The 18,758-nt window shown below is 54.8% G+C and overlaps 6 protein-coding genes across 6 annotated transcripts; 3 read left to right on the plus strand and 3 right to left on the minus strand.

The window, feature by feature from the left end:
• Positions 1-207: 207 nt before the first annotated feature.
• Positions 208-6,307, minus strand: BU26DRAFT_508739 (uncharacterized protein; the record flags this gene model as incomplete). The annotated part of the gene is made up of 9 exons (XM_033827107.1): positions 208-352; positions 405-511; positions 568-2,610; positions 2,681-2,748; positions 2,803-2,866; positions 3,323-4,336; positions 4,387-5,207; positions 5,253-5,835; positions 5,885-6,307. 9 exons carry the CDS (start codon positions 6,305-6,307, stop codon positions 208-210), a joined length of 5,268 nt encoding a protein of 1,755 aa, XP_033679754.1.
• Positions 6,308-8,904: 2,597 nt separating this feature from the next.
• Positions 8,905-11,260, plus strand: BU26DRAFT_85534 (Rhodanese-like protein). The gene is made up of 5 exons (XM_033836413.1): positions 8,905-9,378; positions 9,430-9,497; positions 9,555-9,831; positions 9,883-10,632; positions 10,684-11,260. The coding sequence occupies exons 1-5, from the start codon at positions 9,128-9,130 to the stop codon at positions 11,060-11,062; spliced, it is 1,725 nt and encodes a 574-aa protein (XP_033679755.1). The 5' UTR covers positions 8,905-9,127; the 3' UTR covers positions 11,063-11,260.
• Positions 11,261-12,243: 983 nt separating this feature from the next.
• Positions 12,244-13,162, plus strand: BU26DRAFT_542668 (GINS complex, Sld5 component; the record flags this gene model as incomplete). Its single annotated transcript, XM_033831664.1, has 3 exons — positions 12,244-12,505; positions 12,584-12,712; positions 12,791-13,162. Exons 1-3 carry the CDS (start codon positions 12,338-12,340, stop codon positions 13,160-13,162), a joined length of 669 nt encoding a protein of 222 aa, XP_033679756.1. The 5' UTR covers positions 12,244-12,337.
• BU26DRAFT_522524 (periplasmic binding protein-like II) lies at positions 13,146-14,624 on the minus strand. The gene has a single exon (XM_033829808.1). It carries the CDS (start codon positions 14,480-14,482, stop codon positions 13,496-13,498), a length of 987 nt encoding a protein of 328 aa, XP_033679757.1. The 5' UTR covers positions 14,483-14,624; the 3' UTR covers positions 13,146-13,495.
• Positions 14,625-14,851: 227 nt separating this feature from the next.
• Positions 14,852-16,129, minus strand: BU26DRAFT_490829 (alpha/beta-hydrolase). Its single transcript, XM_033826066.1, has 2 exons — positions 15,939-16,129; positions 14,852-15,892 (listed from the first exon to the last, which is right to left on the minus strand). The coding sequence occupies exons 1-2, from the start codon at positions 16,059-16,061 to the stop codon at positions 15,020-15,022; spliced, it is 996 nt and encodes a 331-aa protein (XP_033679758.1). The 5' UTR covers positions 16,062-16,129; the 3' UTR covers positions 14,852-15,019.
• A 127-nt stretch (positions 16,130-16,256) lies between these two features.
• BU26DRAFT_463504 (replication factor-a protein) lies at positions 16,257-18,743 on the plus strand. The gene is made up of 6 exons (XM_033825129.1): positions 16,257-16,355; positions 16,406-16,566; positions 16,616-16,706; positions 16,755-17,286; positions 17,334-18,244; positions 18,295-18,743. Exons 1-6 carry the CDS (start codon positions 16,321-16,323, stop codon positions 18,407-18,409), a joined length of 1,845 nt encoding a protein of 614 aa, XP_033679759.1. The 5' UTR covers positions 16,257-16,320; the 3' UTR covers positions 18,410-18,743.
• Positions 18,744-18,758: the final 15 nt, after the last annotated feature.

Raw genomic sequence — 18,758 nt, forward strand, 5'->3', positions numbered from 1 at the left:
ATCAGATCACATCTTTTGGATGCGCTCCTCTACTCCGCTATCTATGCTGGCTCTTTTTTTTTGGTTGGAAGCGTGCGCTGCCCGTGTTCCCTCTTCGCCAACCCCGCAAAGTGCGACAACATCCCAGAATGATCCGAGGCATTCCGCCGTCTCAAGCGCCGTCCGCTATGCTAGTCCCCTGTAGATGCAAGACCTAGACCCCATGTCTTACAAACGCCTGAAGAAATACACATATGCAAACTTCTTCATCTCCTCCACATCGCCCGCCTTGGCCACCTTTTCGTCGTTGAAGAGCACCCACGATGCAGATTGCTCGTCAGGAAGCTGCTTGCGGATGAATGCGACGTAGTGTCTGCGCGCAGATTAGTACGCCATCAGACTAGGCGCTCACTATCTGTACTTACCCGGCGTGAATGGAGCTGCCCTTATGGCAGACAATGGACTGGAGTTGGAAGTTTGCTGGCAATTTATCACTGCCTGGTAGTGTCTTCTCCTTCGCGTCGGCTGGTGCCTGCACGGTTTTGCGTTAGCCGCATCTGTAATCGGTCTATTCGAGCAATGACATACCTCCGAGCTTCCGCCTCCTTCGAAGTCGCCCTGCGCATCGGGATGACTGAACAGCCAATCAACAGCGCGCTCCATATCACCGCCAGTCTCTTTCAGGGCCTGCCGAGCTTGTGGAGCATTGAAGCCCATGGCGCACAGATTCTCGATCTTCTCCGGATCAACCGCAGTCGAAGCACCTCCCTGTCCACTGCCAGCATTGAAGTCTACCGGGACGTCAATGTCAGGATCCTCCATGTGCGCGAAGAGCCAGTTAGAAGCAGCCTCCGGATCGGCGTTGCCAGTCGCATGCAGGGCCTTCTCGCACCTGACGCGAGGGAAGCCCATTGCTTCCAGCATCTCTAATGCGGCTTCGTTGGGGACCCACTTCGGAGTGCTTCCCGTGTCGCCATCTTCTGGTAGGAGCTCTTCGCCCTCCTGGACGCCCTTGGACTGGTATGCATCGAACGAAAATGGCTCGTCGTCTACGATGACGGGCACATCCTGCTTCGTAGGGACCCAGTTGACCAACTCGAAGCGACGCGCATTCACAGCCAATACCGCAGGGAACGTCTTGAACATGCTCTTCTTGGTGAAACCAGCCTTGCTTCCGCAAGCGCTGCAGGTAAGCTCGACTGCCTCATCCGCGGTGAAAATATCCAGGCATTCTTTGAGCGTGACTGGCTCGAACTCCTCCTTTTCCTTCTCTTTACCCTCGGCATCCGTCACCTCCATCTTCGCATCTTTGGGGATCCTCCTGATGGGCACTGGAATCGAGATATTCTCTTGCTCATCTTGGCGATAGCGCACCTTCTTGCAGTTGATGCACTGCAGCCGCTGCTCCATGACGAACCTGAACGCATCCACAGGATCCTTGAGAGGTGCGACATGTGTAGATCGTGAAACGAGCTTCAGCAGGTGTAGCAGCAGCTCGAATGCGTCCTGCTGTCGCATGGTAGAGAACTCAGGGTGACCTCGTCCAATGAGATGTTTGAGCATAGCGGGCGCGAGCCCCTTCTGGTGTGGGACCTCAGGAGTATGTTCTGAGACAAGAACATCGCTATCTGGCTTCGAATAGCGTCCAGAGAGCAACCCATCGGCGACCTTCCGAAGCTGGGTCTCAAGATCCTCCGCTGGTTGAGGTGCATCCGTAGGACCCTGGCCGGGATGGTGGTATCGCTCCACGAACTCTGGCATCGAGAATAGGGCTTGGAGGGTGCTATTAAGATAGCAGCTATTACCTAGGTTCTTCAAGCCGGTGAATCCCGAGCCAAACAGCGGCTTCAGCTCCTTGCCATCCTCCGTTGTCATCGAAAACTCCCACTTCAGGTTCTGCTCAACCTGCATTTCCGTGAGGCTCTTCTCTGTCTTGATCCTGTCCTTGATGTTGATGCCCCAATGCATGAGATGATTGGGTAGCTCCGGATCGATCCGCTCCTCGTCGCAGGCGTAGCAGTAGATGTCAGCCGTTCCGTCGGCGGTCAAAGATCCTAGCTTGACTGCTACAGGGTGGCCCGTGGTCTTGGTGTGCTCGAGACCGTGAGAGTTGCCACCAATGCCACCGAACTGAGCGCGGCCACAGCCCAAATTGCCGCAGGTCAAGCACAGCCACAGGTTCTCCTTTAGATCGCACGCGGAGCAGTGGCCCAAATTCTGGGACTCAATCTGCCGCGCCGCATCTTGCTCCAGGCATAGCGTGTGCTCGCAGGCTGTCAGCTCCTGCTCCCAAGCCTTGACTTCCTCCTGCCGCGCAAATGTATTTGCCTTCAAAACCGCATCCACCACCTGAGGAAGCTTCCCCGAGGTCTTGGCTACATCATTGATGCCGCATGCATAGCAGTTGACTTGTGTCGTTGTGTCGTAGCGGTCGGCTTCTGTCTCGGCTGCGATAGCGAGCTTGGAGATCTTCTGCGGAGGCTCGTCGCGCTTCACCTTCTTACGCGTGCGCTTGATATTCAGGACGAGTGGATGATGCGTCGAGGAGAAGTGGAGGGCGGAGTGGTTTCGCTCACCGGTGCAGCTGCCGTTGAAGCAGAAGAGGCAAACATCGAGGCCGGTGGGGTCGTCCTGGAGCTGCTGTCAGTCTGGTTTCTTCCCGGCACACGCCACGACGTTCAGCTTCCATTCAGCTCCTTACAATAGAATCGAAGCATTGCGTGCAGTCTTCACGGTACACCGACTGGGTTGGGCCGGGGGCGCGGAGCTCTGGAAACTGTCAATACTGTGAGGCGGATTAAGATGTGAATGCGGGGAACTCACCCGGAGCGTTGACGTGCGGGCAAGCCATCTCTGCGTCCGCTGGCAGTAGGGGCGTAGACTGGAGCTGTAGAGGAGTTGCGTGAGGAGAAAAAAAGGTGTGTGAGGTAGAAGGAGTGCTCTAGCGGGGAAAGTCCGCTGGAGAGGGTTCCTGGGGTGCGGTATGACGGGACTAGGCTTCCATAGCTCCAGTTTGGCATGGCGGGGCACTTCTAGGCAGGCACCATTTCACCCTAAACAAATCAAACACTTTGTGCACAAAATATTCCGATATCAGCATTTGATTGGCAGGGTATCAGCGCCTAGCTGTCTATAGGCCTAGTTACTCTTCCTCGTAGGTCTTCGTTTGAGCAGACCAGTTCATCAGCTGCGTGATGAAATTTGGCCGGACGCCTGTCTTCCCGCCCAAATACCAGTCCTTCTGGGTCTGGGCGTATATATCTACTACCCGGGAATAATTGGTCCTATCAAGGGCGACCAACACTTTGACAACGTGCAGACTCGCAACGCTGCACGAACTCACATGCAGGTTACCGCCATCCCCTAGCTTGCCCTCCTCGTGAATCGCTTGCAGCACTTGCCAGACTGGGTCAACGTCGGTTGGCGTCGGGAGGGAAGCCTTGTGTTTTGCGTGCATATCAAAATACGACCTCAGCAGCTTCATGCTTCTCTCCGCCAGCTGCTGGTTCGCCTTGCTTCGCGTCCGTCGCAGGAGTGGAAGCAGTGCTTCCAGAGCCAGCGGACTCGAGGGCTCCTTTTCGAAGAAAATAGCGAGGAGATCAAGGACTCGGTTTTTGAACTGGATCATGTTCTGTTTTGCGTCTTCGCGCGTCTTCTTGCGGGGTGTCTGTTGTCGCTGCTGAAAGATCTTCGAAAGATGAGGGTCTAGTGCCATCATCTGCTCGTCGTCCATGTCCGACTCCTCCGAGCTCTCTGATGCGTTGCCATTCAAAGCAGGGTTGGATGTCTGCAAGGCTATGGATAGCATATTGTTGAAGTGGACTAATTCTTCGTCCTCCTCTTCCGCATCGCTACCTGTGCCGTCGTTTGCACCGCTTTCCGCCTCGCTTGACGATTCTTCATCAGATTCCGGCCCGCTTTCATCGGCACCTTTACCTTCACCGTCAAGCATTTCGACGTCTGATGCTTCTTCCGTATCACTGCTGGAATTCGCGCTATGTGCGTCCTCCTCGTCTTGCGCGAAGAGCTCTCTCTGCCCTTCAAGAGTTTCTTCCGTATCGAGTATGTCGGTCAACGAGCGCAACCCCTCAGGGCTAATGTTGGCAACAAATGCCGCGAAAGCATCCTCGGCAATCTCGCGGAAGAGGGTGCGAGAATTCCCCAAAAAAGACAGTACGATCTCGACAAAAGCTTCCTGGCCATGCGTTGCCGTGTCCTTCGTTGTCTTAAGTAATGCGTCCCGGGATGACTCCAAATCTTCAAGCATCAACAAGGCGTCCCCATCGCCGTTATACACTTGGAGTAGCGTTAGAGAGTATAGAAGGATAAGACCTTCCGTAGCCGGCGCCGTGGAGCTCTGCAGAGACAAATTTAGCGACAGAAGTAACGAAAGGGAATACAACATACCTCGGAAGACAGGGTATCCAGCGTTCGAAACGCTCTTTTGACTGTCTTTAAGACGGGCTCGTCGGCCTTGAATATCGGATCCAGAGCCTTGGAAGTAGCCTTGGATCGAATCATTCCCAGAACCATTGTAGCAATAGATGTTCGAGAAAGGTCCTTCAGCTTGAGCAGCCGCGTTAGACACGATGACACCCGCTCCTGAAACATCTTCCTATTGGAGTCGCTGATTGGAGGCAAGGGGACTTTGCTCGTCTTTGCGCTTTGGCTGGGGACGAAATAAGCACATTCGACCAAGAGTTCTAGGATATTCCGAAGCCAATTATCCTGTTCCACGAAGTTGGAGCCAAGGTCCTCGTAACGCTTATCATGCCGAACAATGCTCAGAAGCAGGTCCGCAAATCTTCGTCGACGCTGGTCAGCAGTCTCTTGTTCCGACGTTTCCGGACGAAGGATGAGGGCCTTCATATGCCGCACTATTTTCCTCAGCGATCCATCGTCAGACGACAAGACGATGTGCTCTAGGGTTTCCAAACTCTTCTTAGTGCCAAAGTCGGCACTCCCATTTCTCGAAGTGAGCGCAATGAAGAGTGCAGAAGTGGAACCAGGCGAATGCTCGGCCCGGAGCTGAATCGCTTTCCACGCTTGCAGTGCTGCTTTATGGAGGAAGCGGTCAGCCTTTACGGTTTGATTTAGCAAGGTCCGCATGAAATTCGGACTAAACAATGCGGCAATAGCCCAATCGGGGACCCGATCAACCATGGCTTTGAAGAGTTTGAAGCCCCAGGATTTGCGTTCGTGGGACGCAGACAAAGCGAATAAGTGACCTAGCAATGTCAGATGTTTCTATTTGTAGCTCCAAGGGAACTTACTGTCGACGGTGTCAAGCCACAACTGGGAGAACACAGATTTGTCGGCGTCGGTATGATCATCCTTTTTATTCATGTCCCTCTGCAAGGCCTCAGATAATACAAGGTTCCACGCGAAGACTGGGTTAGGATTAGCCCCGGCGGATTTGATAGCCTCATCGCTCCCCGCCCCAGAGGCGCTACGGAAGTCTTCTTTCATGATTTTCGCCAACCGCGTGCGCTCCTTCTTTGAAAGGGGATCGTTATGGCGCCAAGCATCAGTCGGAAGTACGTCCGGATAAGCTGCTCGCACTGTGAGCCAGATTGCAACACCCTGAGGGGTATCGACGAGCTTTGAGGAGACGAGGCGTTGTATGAGCTCCTGCGCACACTCTTGTGAAGCGGACTTGGAGCCTAGGGTCTTGATAGCGTCAACGAGGATTAGGCAGCATTCCTCCCGAAGCCATGGAACGTCCCGCGCCATTTCGTAGATTTGGTCCAGAAGCTTGGTCCAGCATTTCAAAGACAGCTCAGGCTCGATGACTATCGATGATTGCATAACAGCCTTATATCCGAAGAGTCTTCCAATGAGATGATCTCTTCGTTCCTGTATACCTGGTTAGCTTGAGTCGGCCACTAACCGTGAAATTGCTTACCACTCCAGCAACGTTACCCTGAACCTTTGTCTTGTTCTCGATTGTCAGGATGAGAGCATAGACGTCAAGGTTTAGACCTTCAATTGAGGATTGAGACTGCCCAAATATTTGGCGCAGTAGCTCTGTCAAAGCGACACAGAACCCAAATCGAGCGGACTTGCGCTGGGTACATAGGCCTCGTATCAGCCGATCCAGAGCTTGTTCCACTTCTTTTGCGTTCGGGTGGCTTTGCGGAGAGAACTTCGTAACGATCTGCTTAGCAGCCTCCAACCGTACTTCGTCTTGTTCAGCAGCCAAGTCCTCGTAGAGCTTCGACAACTGTAGATGACCCTCACTGAGGTGTCTGCGGCGCTTTGCAGGGGCTTCAGAATAGCGTCCTCCATGAGAGCCATCTCGCGCTCTCTTGAGGTCCTTTTCCCTCATCATGGATGTTGTAAAGGCGTAACGTGCTTCATGTCTTAGCCTAGAAGAGTGAGGAAAGGAAAAAAAAAGTTCCCGCGTCGGAAGAACCTTTTTCCACCCCGCAACACCAACGCACGGACCGCTCACGAACTTTCCACTTTGCCCACATGCAATCCTTCTTGCTGACTGAACTTTCATGAGTACACGTTTCTCTTCCTGGTTTAGGCTACGATAACTTGCATACTAATAATTGACAAAGCCGACGACACTTCCACGTGCCTCTTCTAAATTGCACTCGGTCTGAGCACCCACCTAGACAGCAAGATATACCGTGTGATATCTGCTATTTTCAGCACAACACGGGCTCGGTCACAGATTCAAAGGGTCCTGCTCGCAGAAGCGGCTGAAGCTCGACATTTGAAACCTTAAGGTGTTGTAGATATATTATCTTGAGCGAGAGGAACACGAGCGAATTTTTTGATTGGCCTTTGCGCGAAGGATTTACGGCGATTTTCTCGGGCATGGAGCAACACCTCTAAAGCTTTCGACAATGCTCAGGCAAACCAAGCAGCAGCTTCTTCTGCTGACTGGAAACTCAAACCACGGTTGTATCGCCGCCACGCGCCTCTAGTTCGGCGTGGTCAGGAGCAATTGTCGAGGGAACCACGGGTCTTTACAACCGACGGTGACATGACATGAGTTCGTGCCTAAACTCTGTCAAGGGTCATGAAACATGACTTTTGTCCCGCGAGTCTGGGGAAGGTGTCTGTTATCCATGCAAGAGGCTCGCAGAACCGGCTGATTGAGTCACGGGACCGCGTATATTTTCGGTCTCGGGCTTTGTTTACGGTCGCGTCCACCCGGGAGCACACGCGACCTGCTCTCTTCAGCCCCACGCCCCTGCAAGCGCTGTCCTGGCGCGGCAGCAGCCTGTCAGCGCTGCAGGAGGGGTCTTTATGTTGGTGGGGACCGAACAATGGGACCGGTTATGAAAGACTTGTGCACGCTATTGTGGGACGTGGTTCATTTTCCGCGCGTGGGAAGGCCAGCGTTCTCGACCCATTTTCAGCCCGCCCTCACCTCCCGGGCGCAATGCCCCCGGCAGCCCCGAATTGCGCAAGATTCTGCTCTCGAGATGCGCCCTGGCAGCGGATGATTGTCATGGCGATTGACAAGTGTTCAAGCAAACAATAGCTCCAGAATTAGCAAACTTGGAAGCTCCTCACAGCCTTATTGCCTATGACGTTAGGGATCTCGAGATCGATGATTTCGCTGCAGCCGCGCGATGCACAGCAAGGCGACGGTGTGCGTTAGAGCCTGCTTATCCGGTTTTATGCCGCCACAAGCGGCTTAAGGCAGGGAGACGGAGGGGTTCACGGGCCGTGTGCGGTGCCTTTCAGGCCTTCAGCACTCAAGCGCTGCAACGTCGGTACCGCTGCACGAATTCAGACGGCGAATATCGCGGGCCTGCCCAATCAGGGAACCGAGAGGAGATCATTTTTGCTTCAGGATTCGAAGCCCTGACCAACAGAAACCAGCAGCCGTCCTGCCGTCGGCATCCTCGCGGGCGTTTCCCTGGCAGACAGCGCCAAGTTGGCGATGACGAAAGGCCTCACGAGCTGACACCGGCGCCACAGATGCCAAAACAGCAAATGGGCTCTGGGAGAGGCACTTCTGGACGGAGGCTCGCCGCATGGCTAGCCGCGCAGAGATTTGGTACGCTGGCGGTGGGTTGGTATCCCTGGGAGACGGTACGACGCAGGGCGACGGCTGCCAGAACCACAGTCAGAGAATTCTGCCCGGCGGTGCTGGATTTAAGCGGAGAAGTCATCGTTTCACAGTTTCTGCAGGCATGTTGCCCGCATGGGGAGGGATCCGTGCAACATCTGCTCTGGCAACGCCGCCGTGGGAGGCATGGCGCGCAAAAAGCGACGATGGTTCGGCACGCCTGCATTGCGCTGCCTCCGCCCACTGTGACGCGGATTGTTAGATAGAGAGTGTGCCGTTCCAATAGCCCAGCGCTGGCGAGCAGGCCTGCGAACTGCGAACTGTTGTTTACCGCACGACGCGGGGCCTAGCTTGCTGCAGCTGCAGAGGGAATCAGGGCGCGGCGTGATCGCGATCTCTCGCCGGCGGACGTAGGTGGATGCGTCTCTGCGCGCAATCATTGCAGGGCGCCAATTGAGCTGGCGAGCTGGCAGATCAGCACAACCTGCAGAGAGTGGAGCGCACGCCGGAGCGAGAGACTGCGCAGGCTGCTCGTCCCGCTGCAGAGCCGCGAACGCGAGCGTAATTGGCGCTGCGCGTGCCGGTGTGCAGAGCGCTTAGCATGCGGCCCCGGCTCTAACCTCAGATGCAGCTTGTTACCACAGCAATCCAAGCTGCAGCTCGGCATCCTCACCACCCTTCATCACCGCGACCTGCCCTCTCTCTTCTCACCCTTCTCCGTCCCCAAGAAGGCCCCCCTCCCTCTCTTAAAAGCGGCTGCGTGCTGGGACGTCGGTCGTTCTGCTTGGATATACCCATTGGGGCAGGCGCGACTCGCTCTCTATCCATCTCGACCACGCCTGGCAGCGCCCATGTCTGCTGCGAACCGATAGCCTCCTCTCCGGCACCCTCCTCATATAGCGACTGCTTGGGGCTATCTACTGCGAGCATCTTCAGATTGGGATTAATTTTCTTGTCTTGTATGCTTATCGACTGCTCGCCGGTCGGCCAGTACCCGCCTCGACGCCGCGATTGAGTGAGAGAGACCGCACGCTCGTTACGCCATAGCAACGCACTGCACGACCCCGGCCCGAGCAAACCGCCCACCGTTTGCTCCCACGCACCGTCGCCAGCATGGAGATGTCGTCGCCCCTCGCAGCCATGCACCCGCCGCCGCTCCCTGGCCCATGGGGATACAGACGAGACCTGCCGCCGTCGAAGCCGCTCTTCGGCGCGCACACACTGGGATCCAAGAACTTCAATTTCCGCGATCTGAGCATGAAGAAGTCGAGCTCCGACTACTTCACCCTGCAGCCGATGCGAGGGTCGTCGCCGACGTCGAGCCTGGCCGCCGACATGTCCTCGAACCTGCATGTCGACCAGAGGTATCCTCCCTTGCATTCCGCCCTGCAGAGCCTCCGCTAACATTGTTCCAGTCCCCAGCTCGCAACACCTCGCCGGTCGCTGTTCACGTCAAATCTCTTCCAGCAATTGGACAATCGGGGTAAGCGGGCGGATTATCGGGGGTGGTAGTAGTAGCAGTGCTGATAACGTGGTGAAGCAGAAGGAACTACGACCCCACCAATCCGCTGGGAAGGCGTCACGACTCCGCCAATTCCCTCCTCGTCGCCCAGCTTCGTCCCGGATTCCATGGACATCTCGCCTCTGCCCCACAAAGCACCCTTTAGCTTTGTCACTGAGCGTCCGCTGCCTTCGCCCACTCCAGACACCACCCCGGCCGCAGACGACGACGACATGCTGTCGCCATGCGAGCTGCCCACTGCGCCTCAGTTTCCGGCTCCTGAGATCGAGGTCCCCCGGCCGGTATCGGCTGCTGAGTGAGTATCTGGAGAAACGTTAGTTGTCCACTTGTTCGCTGACGGTGCCAGGCGTCGCAAATCCATCCTTCTCCGACCATCTCTTGCTCGCACAAAGAACTACTCGACTAACACAGTATCCTTCAAGTCGCGCGAGAACAACCCCTTGCCGCCGTTCAAGTTCGGCGCAGGCATTGAAAGCTTCTCGACCATGCCCACCCCGTCATTGGACGAGTGCTTCGCTGCCTCCCCTCCCCAGGACCGTAGGCCGTGTTCGAACCCTTCGCTGGGTTTCTCGAAGCCCAAGCCTTTTACCCTTAACACCAGTGTCTCGCGTGCCAATGGATCGCCCCTCAGTGCTAACGTTCGGAAGCCTGCTGGGCCCCCGTCTCGGCGTCCCAGCAAGTTCCGGAGGTCGTTGAGCATGTTCGAGCATCCCGGCGATGTGATGAACGCGAAGCAAGACAAGGACAACTACACACCGAGCGGCCTGCAATCTGTGATGGACGTCGATGACTCGCCCTCCCTCAAGTTGCCTCACTTTACGCCACCCAATGAACCCGACAGCCTTCCCCGTATCAGTGATACAACGCTGGTTGAGGTCCTAAACGGTGGCTACGATCACTTGTATGACCAGAAGGTCATCGTTGATTGTCGTTTCGAATATGAATTCGATGGCGGTCACATTGACGGGGCAACCAACTACTGTGACAAGGACAAGCTAGCGGAGCGCCTCTTTGGCCCCGACACGGCTTCAATGGGAACTATTAACACTCTTCTCATCCTCCATTGTGAATACTCTGCGCATCGCGCTCCTCTCATGTAAGCCACACCCACGTACGGTATGGAAGTATTTTCGCTGACACATTATAGGGCCAAGTTCGTGCGCCACGAGGACCGGAAGCTTAACTGCCACCGGTACCCGCTGCTCACGTATCCCGAAGTGTATATTCTCGACGGTGGTTATAGCTCATTCTATGAGTCACACCGAACACGCTGCTTTCCACAGAACTACCTTCGAATGGATGCGAAGGAGCACGAGAACGCTTGCGAGCGCGGCATGAACAAGCTCCGCCAGCGCTCCAAACTCAATCGCGCACAGACCTTCGCATTCGGCCAGCAATCCTGTCAAATGGAAGACAGCCCCACAGCTGTCGGTCGGTCAAAGAGCGGCGGCGTCATCACGCTACGTGACGATAGCTCCTTCAATGTTGGACGAATAGGTGCCACACGCCGCATGGCTTCCTACTGAGCCTGCAGTGCAGCGACCATGATTTCCCTACGATACTCTACCATGCTCACGGCGAATCGGACTCACGGCGTTATTGATTGACTGCGGCATTCGAACCCCCATAGCCTGGCGTTCTGGTCACATCTCACTTTCATCCTTGCGGCGTTTAGCGACTACCCTCTATACCGCCTGCATCAATCTTCGATCTGTTGGACGGGAAAAGCATCGTCGACTGCTAGCGGACCGCTTCTGGGTTTCAGTCATCCCGTCTAGACACCTTTTTCCTTCTGCAACCATGGATCCGCTAACCGTGGCACGATTTACAATTCTCGCGAGAAGTCTTGCCGGATACCCTTTGTTTCTAGCAAGTGAGTAGTGCAGCACGAGATGGCTGCCTCGCGAGCTTTTAATTTCTTATGTTATTCATGCCTTATCCTCACACGGATTTTTCTATGCCCCTGCGGAGCTGGAATATTGCTCCCACATGTTCAAAGACCAATCTAAAGAGTCATCACGAAAGAAATACCAATCAGGCCTACGTGCCTCGACCCCATCACCACACCTGCATCAGTCACTCAACCTCTCCTATCCAACAAAATTCCGCTATCTCGGTATCCATTACCGGCAAACAGATTGGTCTCTCGTCGCCGCGCTCCACTCCCCGGATCGGTTGCGCTTCTCGGTTCCTCAGTTCCTCTTCCCACATATCTCTCTTGTCTTCGGGCCCCATCAAAAAGGGACTTCTCTTCTTTGAACCCCTGTTGGGTCTCCACTTGTTCGATTGTACTCATCTGCTTGTCACTTCTTTTTCTCTGCAGGCCGGGGTGCGAGGGTTTGTAGATGAGCACAAAGCTTGTACATATGTGGACCTTGGTGGCCGCGCAGAGAGGTGTTAGAAGGACAGTTGATAGGTATCTCGTCGTAATGTGGAGGAGGGACGACGGTGGATTGAGTCGTCTGTTTGTGTCTTCTCAGGAATTGGAAACAATATCATGCTTGAACTCGATTCACCGATAGATGACGTGACGTGAACGGTGATGTGACAACCTCTGACAGATCGATTAGGTTCTGTCACCGGTTGTGACGAGGGGAAAACATGCAATCCACCGACCAATCACGACGCGCCGGACTAGCCTGCTAGCTTCGTCGATCATCGCGGAAACCCCCACATCCCTGCCCCGCGCCGCGCCTCCCCTCGATCCCCATGTCTCGCACATGTCCAAACTCAAATTTCGATCCAGACAGCTCAACCTCTGCCCATGACTCGCCTCCATTGCACATACCGCCGCCACAATAATGGATATCGATGACCTGCTCGCCGAAGTCGCGATCGACAGCACGCCGCGGGAAACACGCGACTTGCAGGAATTGACAAGGTGTTGGGTTGCGGAGCGCGTGGCGCCGGAGATTTTGCAGTGGCCGGGGGAGACGATGGATAGGGTGTTGGAGAGGGTGAGACGGCAGGTACGTGACTAGAAGGGATTTGATGGGGCAAGACGGTGGGAATGTGGGATTGAAGAATGGTACTAATGTGGGGGGTAGATTGAGCTTGTCGAAGATCAGACGGGGAATATGGACCCGAAGACGAATTTCAAGTTGATTGTTATTCAGACGGAGTTGGAGAGATTTAAGTTTTTGGTTCGGAGCTTTTTGAGGGCGAGATTGAAGAAGGTACTGTCGCTCAATTACCACTCTCCTCTTCTGGTTATAGTTCTAGTTCTTCGAACCGGCTTACTGATAGCTGTCTAGATCGACACACACCCCCTCCACATCCTCAACCAACATAACGCCTCTCTTGCATCGCCTCGGCCCCTCCTCTCCCCTTCCGAACACCAATACCTAACTTCGCACCAAGCGCTTCTCTCTTCCCACTACTCCGCCTCCTTCCTTTCCCAGTTTCCAGCGAGCTTGCAGCGACTAGATGATACGACTGGCGGCATTAGCATGGTGGACAAGCCGGACGAGGATAGGGCGGTTTTTGTAAGATGTTTGAGGGATGTGGGCGAGGTGTGGGTCGAAGGAACGGATAGAAGGTTTGAGATGAAGAGGGGGGATGTTTGGGTTGTGAGGTGGAGTGCTGTGAGGGGGTGGGTGGGGAGTGGGGATTGTGAGTTGATATGAGCAGGATTGAGGAATGAGCAAGAGGGATTTCAGGTCTTAGGAGGAAGCAAGAGAAGGAGCCAACCCTTTAAACAAGATGAACCCTCACCCAGCCGCGTGATGATATCAAGCAGGCGTCTAGATCCAGCAGCACCGCAGCAGAGTGCAACAGGAACAAAGCGTGGGAATGGAGGTTGTGTTCTTAGAGCAGGTTCAAGAGCAGGCCAGGACGGCAATAGGGTGAAGGCACGGTGCATGAGAATGGAGGAGCGCTCCAACAAGGCTCATTCGATATATACAAAGCCATTCAGTATCGTCTCCAATCCTTTCCGCCCTTCAATTCTTCCGGCGCCTCTACAACTCTGCAATAACACTATCATCCAAAAACGTCTCCAACGCCGCCTTACTCGTCACGCCCCTCCGATCCTGCCCCGCAAGATACTTATCCTCGTCCACCAAAAAGTCAATCAAATCCGGTCCCCACGTCCCGCTCCACTTATGATCCGCCCACACGGCTTTCACAACCGCCGCATCCATGCCCACCCGCTGCGCCACATACTCATATATGCCATTCGCATCCGGACTGTTCTTGAACACATCCAACGTCTGGTTCAGCGCGCGCACGAACGCCACGATATCCTTCCGCTTGTTCGCGTCGTTGAGCTTGTCCGTTGTGCTGTACAGCGAATACACTTCCCGATATATCGAGCTATTCTGGAATAGCACGGCATTAGCGCCCAGGGCCTGCGCGCCGAGCTCGACAGCCGGCTCCCAGATGCCGAACGCGTCGATTTGCTTGTTCTGCAGCATGACGGGGAAGGTGTTGCTCCCGCACGGCGTCTTCATGCATACATTGCCGCTGACGGCGGTGTACTGGGACTCGGAGACGCCGACAGATGCCATCATGCGCGACACGAAGACGCCGGCGCTGGTGCCCTGCATGGTGCCGATGCGTTTGCCCTTCAGGTCGGCGAGCGTGGTGATGCCCGAGTTTTTGTTGGCGACGATGCGGTAGGCGACTTCGCAGATGATGTAGATGAGGCGAACGTTCTTCTTCGAGGCGTAGACCTTGAGGCCTTGGGTTTCCGCGTTCGCCGCGAGGTCAAAGGAGGCGTCCGAGCCGAGGTTTTGCACGCCGCCGCTGGTGAGCGAGGCGGTGGAGCTGCCTTTGTAGAATTTCGAGATGGCGTAGGGCTGCGGCGTGTGTTCGATCCATTGGAGGGAGGTGGCTATCTTCAAGCCGATGGCGGAGTGGATGAAAGCTAACGGTGCGAGCACCACTGCGAGCGGTGGAACATGCATCTTGGAGGGGATGATAGTAAAGATGGCGATTGGGTCCATTCCACAGCATGTCCGCCATGGTCTATTTATTCTGGCTGCTGGATGCTGAACCGGGCGCAGCTTCGCTGCTCCAAGGACAGAATGGGATTCTGATATTGAGCTCATATGCCGGCAGGGATCATGGTGTTCTGGAAGTTAAGCGTCATATATCAACCGTGTAACCTTGCCAGTGTAATCGCCTATCGAGCAACTGCCGATGCTTATTTCGACGATCCGGCTATTACGAGTATGGACGGACAGAGCCATTCAGCATGGGTGTCGTAACAAGCTTTGTGGTTCGCTTGGAGGCTCATCCTCAAATTGGACGGCATTGTTCGCAGCTTACCGTCTCCGCGAATCATATGCATTCTAATGCTGGGGAACCGTAAGCACGTGGAGAAGTTTTGATTGAGGACAAGAATCAGAGCTAATACACCCGAATAGTATAAGCCATCATATGAAACCCCTCGAAACCATAACGCCGACGCATGCAGACCCCGCAATACCAACACTGCAGGTTGAGGCGGGGAAGAAGTCATCCAGTCCGCTATTGGCCTTTCAATGTGCCTGTATCCAGCCGAGCATCTGTCCAAACGCCTGCGCTTGTGACTGCTTGATCTTGGGGTCGTCGTAATCTCCCAGAACCGCGAAACCATGGGGTACCCCGGAGAAGACCTGTATCTCGTGTTCCACGCTGTTCTTTTCCATGGCTCGTCGTCCCGGCGTCAATACCTCGCTTTCCGAGAACAGCGGGTCGTTCTCCACGGCAGCGATGTACACAGGCACTCTGACGGCCTCCATGTCTTCTTTGGTAACCATCGTCCCATGGGCTATGGCTCCTGCCTTAATCACGGGCGCCTTCTTCACGACACCCTGCTCCTCGTCTTTTGGTGCTTCCTGTCCCCAAGCGACTGTATCAGGATGTTCGCCTGCCATAATAAGAATATACTTCGCACCGAAGCAGTATCCCACTCCATAGATTCCACCTCCGTTCGCCACGGCGTCGGCGAATTCTTCCTTTGCACCCTCTACGACTTTATGCAGCAATGGCAGCACCTTCTCTGGCGTATGCCTTGCGAGCCACATGTCGATCATGAAAGACTTAATCCCTTCGGCCGTCTTCATTTTGACCTGTTCCAGCCAGCCAGCGTCTTGTGAGACCTCGGTCATGTCGACTGAATTCGGCGCTGGATCGTTGTCGAATTGGTCTGGCATTACCACCAGGTAGCCTTCCGAGGCATATTTATCAGCTTGTAGCTGATTGTTCGTGGACTTGATGCCGGTACCGCCTGTGAGGAGGAGCAGGAGCTTCGAGGGCGAGTGTGGGTAGTCGGAGGGCTTTGCGACGTATACGTCGACGCCGCCGAGCTTGGTGAGTTCGCCGGTTGGTATCTCGCCGGAAGGAGTAGGTCGATCTGTCGTGCAGTGTTCCTAGTAGGGTCAATAGCCGCCTCATTGCTGGTAGCTGGCGGCTTACACCCATGCTTGGTCCTTCCTGTGCCCTGGTGTCGCCTGGGAAGACACTTTGTCCTGCGGAGGCCGCAGTCGCCTCTTGTGCGTCGCTCTCGGGAGCTCTCGTTGCAACGTCGTTGTCGGACATAGTGATGCTGATTGAGTATTGGGGGATATGAAGACTTCCGGTAGCTTTCGAATCTTGCGTTGTGAAGGGACCAATTACGTATGCAGGCAGGTACGATCCCGCTCGGACCATGGGTGCGGGGCTTAGCGCTGTCACGTGAGCACTTAACGCGTCGAGCCCAGGACGCGTCGGAGGCAGCACATCATTTCCTCCCAACCTCGCCACGCCACGAAGTGTACTTCGTCTCTCACCACCACGCGTGTAGCATAATACAGTCAACATGGCGGAGCAGGCGATTACTCAAGGCGCCATCAGGTAGGCATTCAACGGAATGCACGAATGAGAAATCACTCACTCTGCTACAGGAGCATCTTCGAGCCTAGCGGTTGTTTCATAGAGCACCCTGTCTTGCAATGTGTGCAGATCAAGACGATGGAGCCGAAGGCGGGCGAGGCGGGCGGTGTGCAGCGCTTCCGCGTTGTCCTCAGTGACGTCCGGAATTTCATCCAGACCATGATTGCGACAGGTGGGTTGAAGTATGCTACTAGGAGACTGATGAAGCTAACGCTTTGCAGCCGCAAACGACATTGTCCTCTCTGGGAAGCTGAAGAAGGGCTCCATTGTGCGACTGCTGAAGTACAATCCTCAGCAGGTTAAGGAGAAGAAGTATGCCGCCCACCTCTGCCTCCCTGGAGTCCGCTGACTTAGGGATAGGATCCTTATCATCATGGAACTTGAAGTGCTCGAGCAGTATGGCGAACAAGAGAAAATTGGCCAGCCGGAAGCCCTCGACATCAAGACTGAACCCCAGCCCTCAGCCATCTCTGGCAACGGCTTCTACGGGTCGAAACCTGCACAGCAGCCGCAGCAACCACAGCGATCGCTTCCCGTCCATCAGAGCAACCAGAGCACCTCGACACACCCACACTTGTATCCAATCGAGTCGCTTTCGCCGTACGCACACAAGTGGACGATTCGAGCGCGGTGCACATTCAAGGGCGATATGAAGACGTGGCATAATGCAAAAGGCGAGGGCAAGCTGTTCAGCGTCAACTTGCTGGATGACACCGGGGAGATCAGGGCAACAGGCTTCAATGACGTTTGTGAGAAGTTGTACCCCATCTTTGAAGAGGGAACCGTGTACTACATTTCCGCGCCGTGCCGGGTTACCTTGGCGAAGAAGCAATTCTCTAACCTACCGAACGATTATGAGCTGCAATTCGAGAGGGATACCCTAGTCGAAAAGGCGAGTCGCTACCAACGGTGTATTATACTATGACTGACTTTCCGCAGGCCGAAGATCAGAGCAACAAGCCTCAGATACGGTACAACTTCACCAAGATTGGCGACCTCAACTCCGTAGAAAAGGATACCACTATCGACACTATCGGTGTGCTCAAGGAAGTTGGCGAGGTGAATAAGCTGACCTCGTCCAAAACCAACAAAGACTTCATGAAACGGGACCTGACTATCGCGGACGACAGTCAGACCTCAGTCAGGCTTACCATCTGGGGGAATCAAGCTGAGAGCTTCGACGCGCCTCTTGAGTCAATCATGGCATTCAAAGGCGTCAAAGTTAGTGACTTTGGCGGTCGAAGCCTGAGTCTGCTCAGCTCGGGTTCCATGACCATTGACCCCGATATCGACGAGGCACACAAACTGCGAGGATGGTTCAATGCTGTCGGTCAGAACGCTACCTTCTCAACGCATCAGAACCTTGCATCTGCTTCTGGTGGCAACGCAAGGCAGGACAGCAAAGTAATCTCAGACATTGTCGCCGAAGAGAGCTACCTGCAAGACACGCCCACCTACCTCAGCTTGAAGGCATCTGTCATCTTCGTCAAGAACACTACCGTTGCATATCCCGCCTGCTCAAACACAGCGCAGAACTGCAACAAGAAGGTCATCGAAGACAACCCTGGCGAGTGGTGGTGCGAGAAGTGCCAGATGAGGTTCCCGGAGCCGCAGTGGAGGTACGTCTTGAGTGTCAACGTTGCCGACCACACCGGCACGCTCTGGCTGAGCTGCTTCGACGAGGCTGGCCAACTCATTGTCGGAATGCCAGCGAACAACTTAATGAAGATGAAGGATGACGACGACGATAACAACACGGCGAACTTCATGAATGCCATGCAAGATGCAACCTGCAAGACGTTCAATTTCAGGATCCGTGCAAAGATGGAGATGTATATGGATCAGCCCAAGTAAGCCCCAGCATATATTGCAGCCACGGTATATACTAATTGCTCTTCAGACCGCGCTACCAGGTGTTGAGCATCCACCCTCTCAACTACGCTCAAGAGGCCAACAGGCTGGCACAGCTAATCAAGCAGTACGATATCAACGATGACAGCTTGTTCGTTCATTGATGAGGGCGGATGAAGCGCTGGTAGCCGAAGGGGGCCACAGAATTGGACTCCTCCAACGTTCTCTGACGTTTGGGTCATGTTGTTTCTCGGAATCATGGGCTAAGGATCAGGGTATGCATGCTTTCATAGGGTCGTTTACACCAGTGTACATCGCGAAAGGCTCTTTCGAGGAGTCTGCAGAGCTCCGTTATCTAAAGGGATAGCTAATGTTCAAGAGGGCTGTACTCAGCCAGCCTCCTGCTTACATTCGGTGTTCCATTGCCGTCGTGCGTTAGCTCCCTCCGTCGATGACCCCGCCATCGGTCGGCAGCTCTAACTGCCCCGCTATAGCATCATTATAAATTATCCC

This window comes from Trematosphaeria pertusa (assembly GCF_010094035.1).
Source record: "Trematosphaeria pertusa strain CBS 122368 unplaced genomic scaffold BU26scaffold_14, whole genome shotgun sequence".
Lineage (NCBI taxonomy): Eukaryota > Fungi > Ascomycota > Dothideomycetes > Pleosporales > Trematosphaeriaceae > Trematosphaeria > Trematosphaeria pertusa.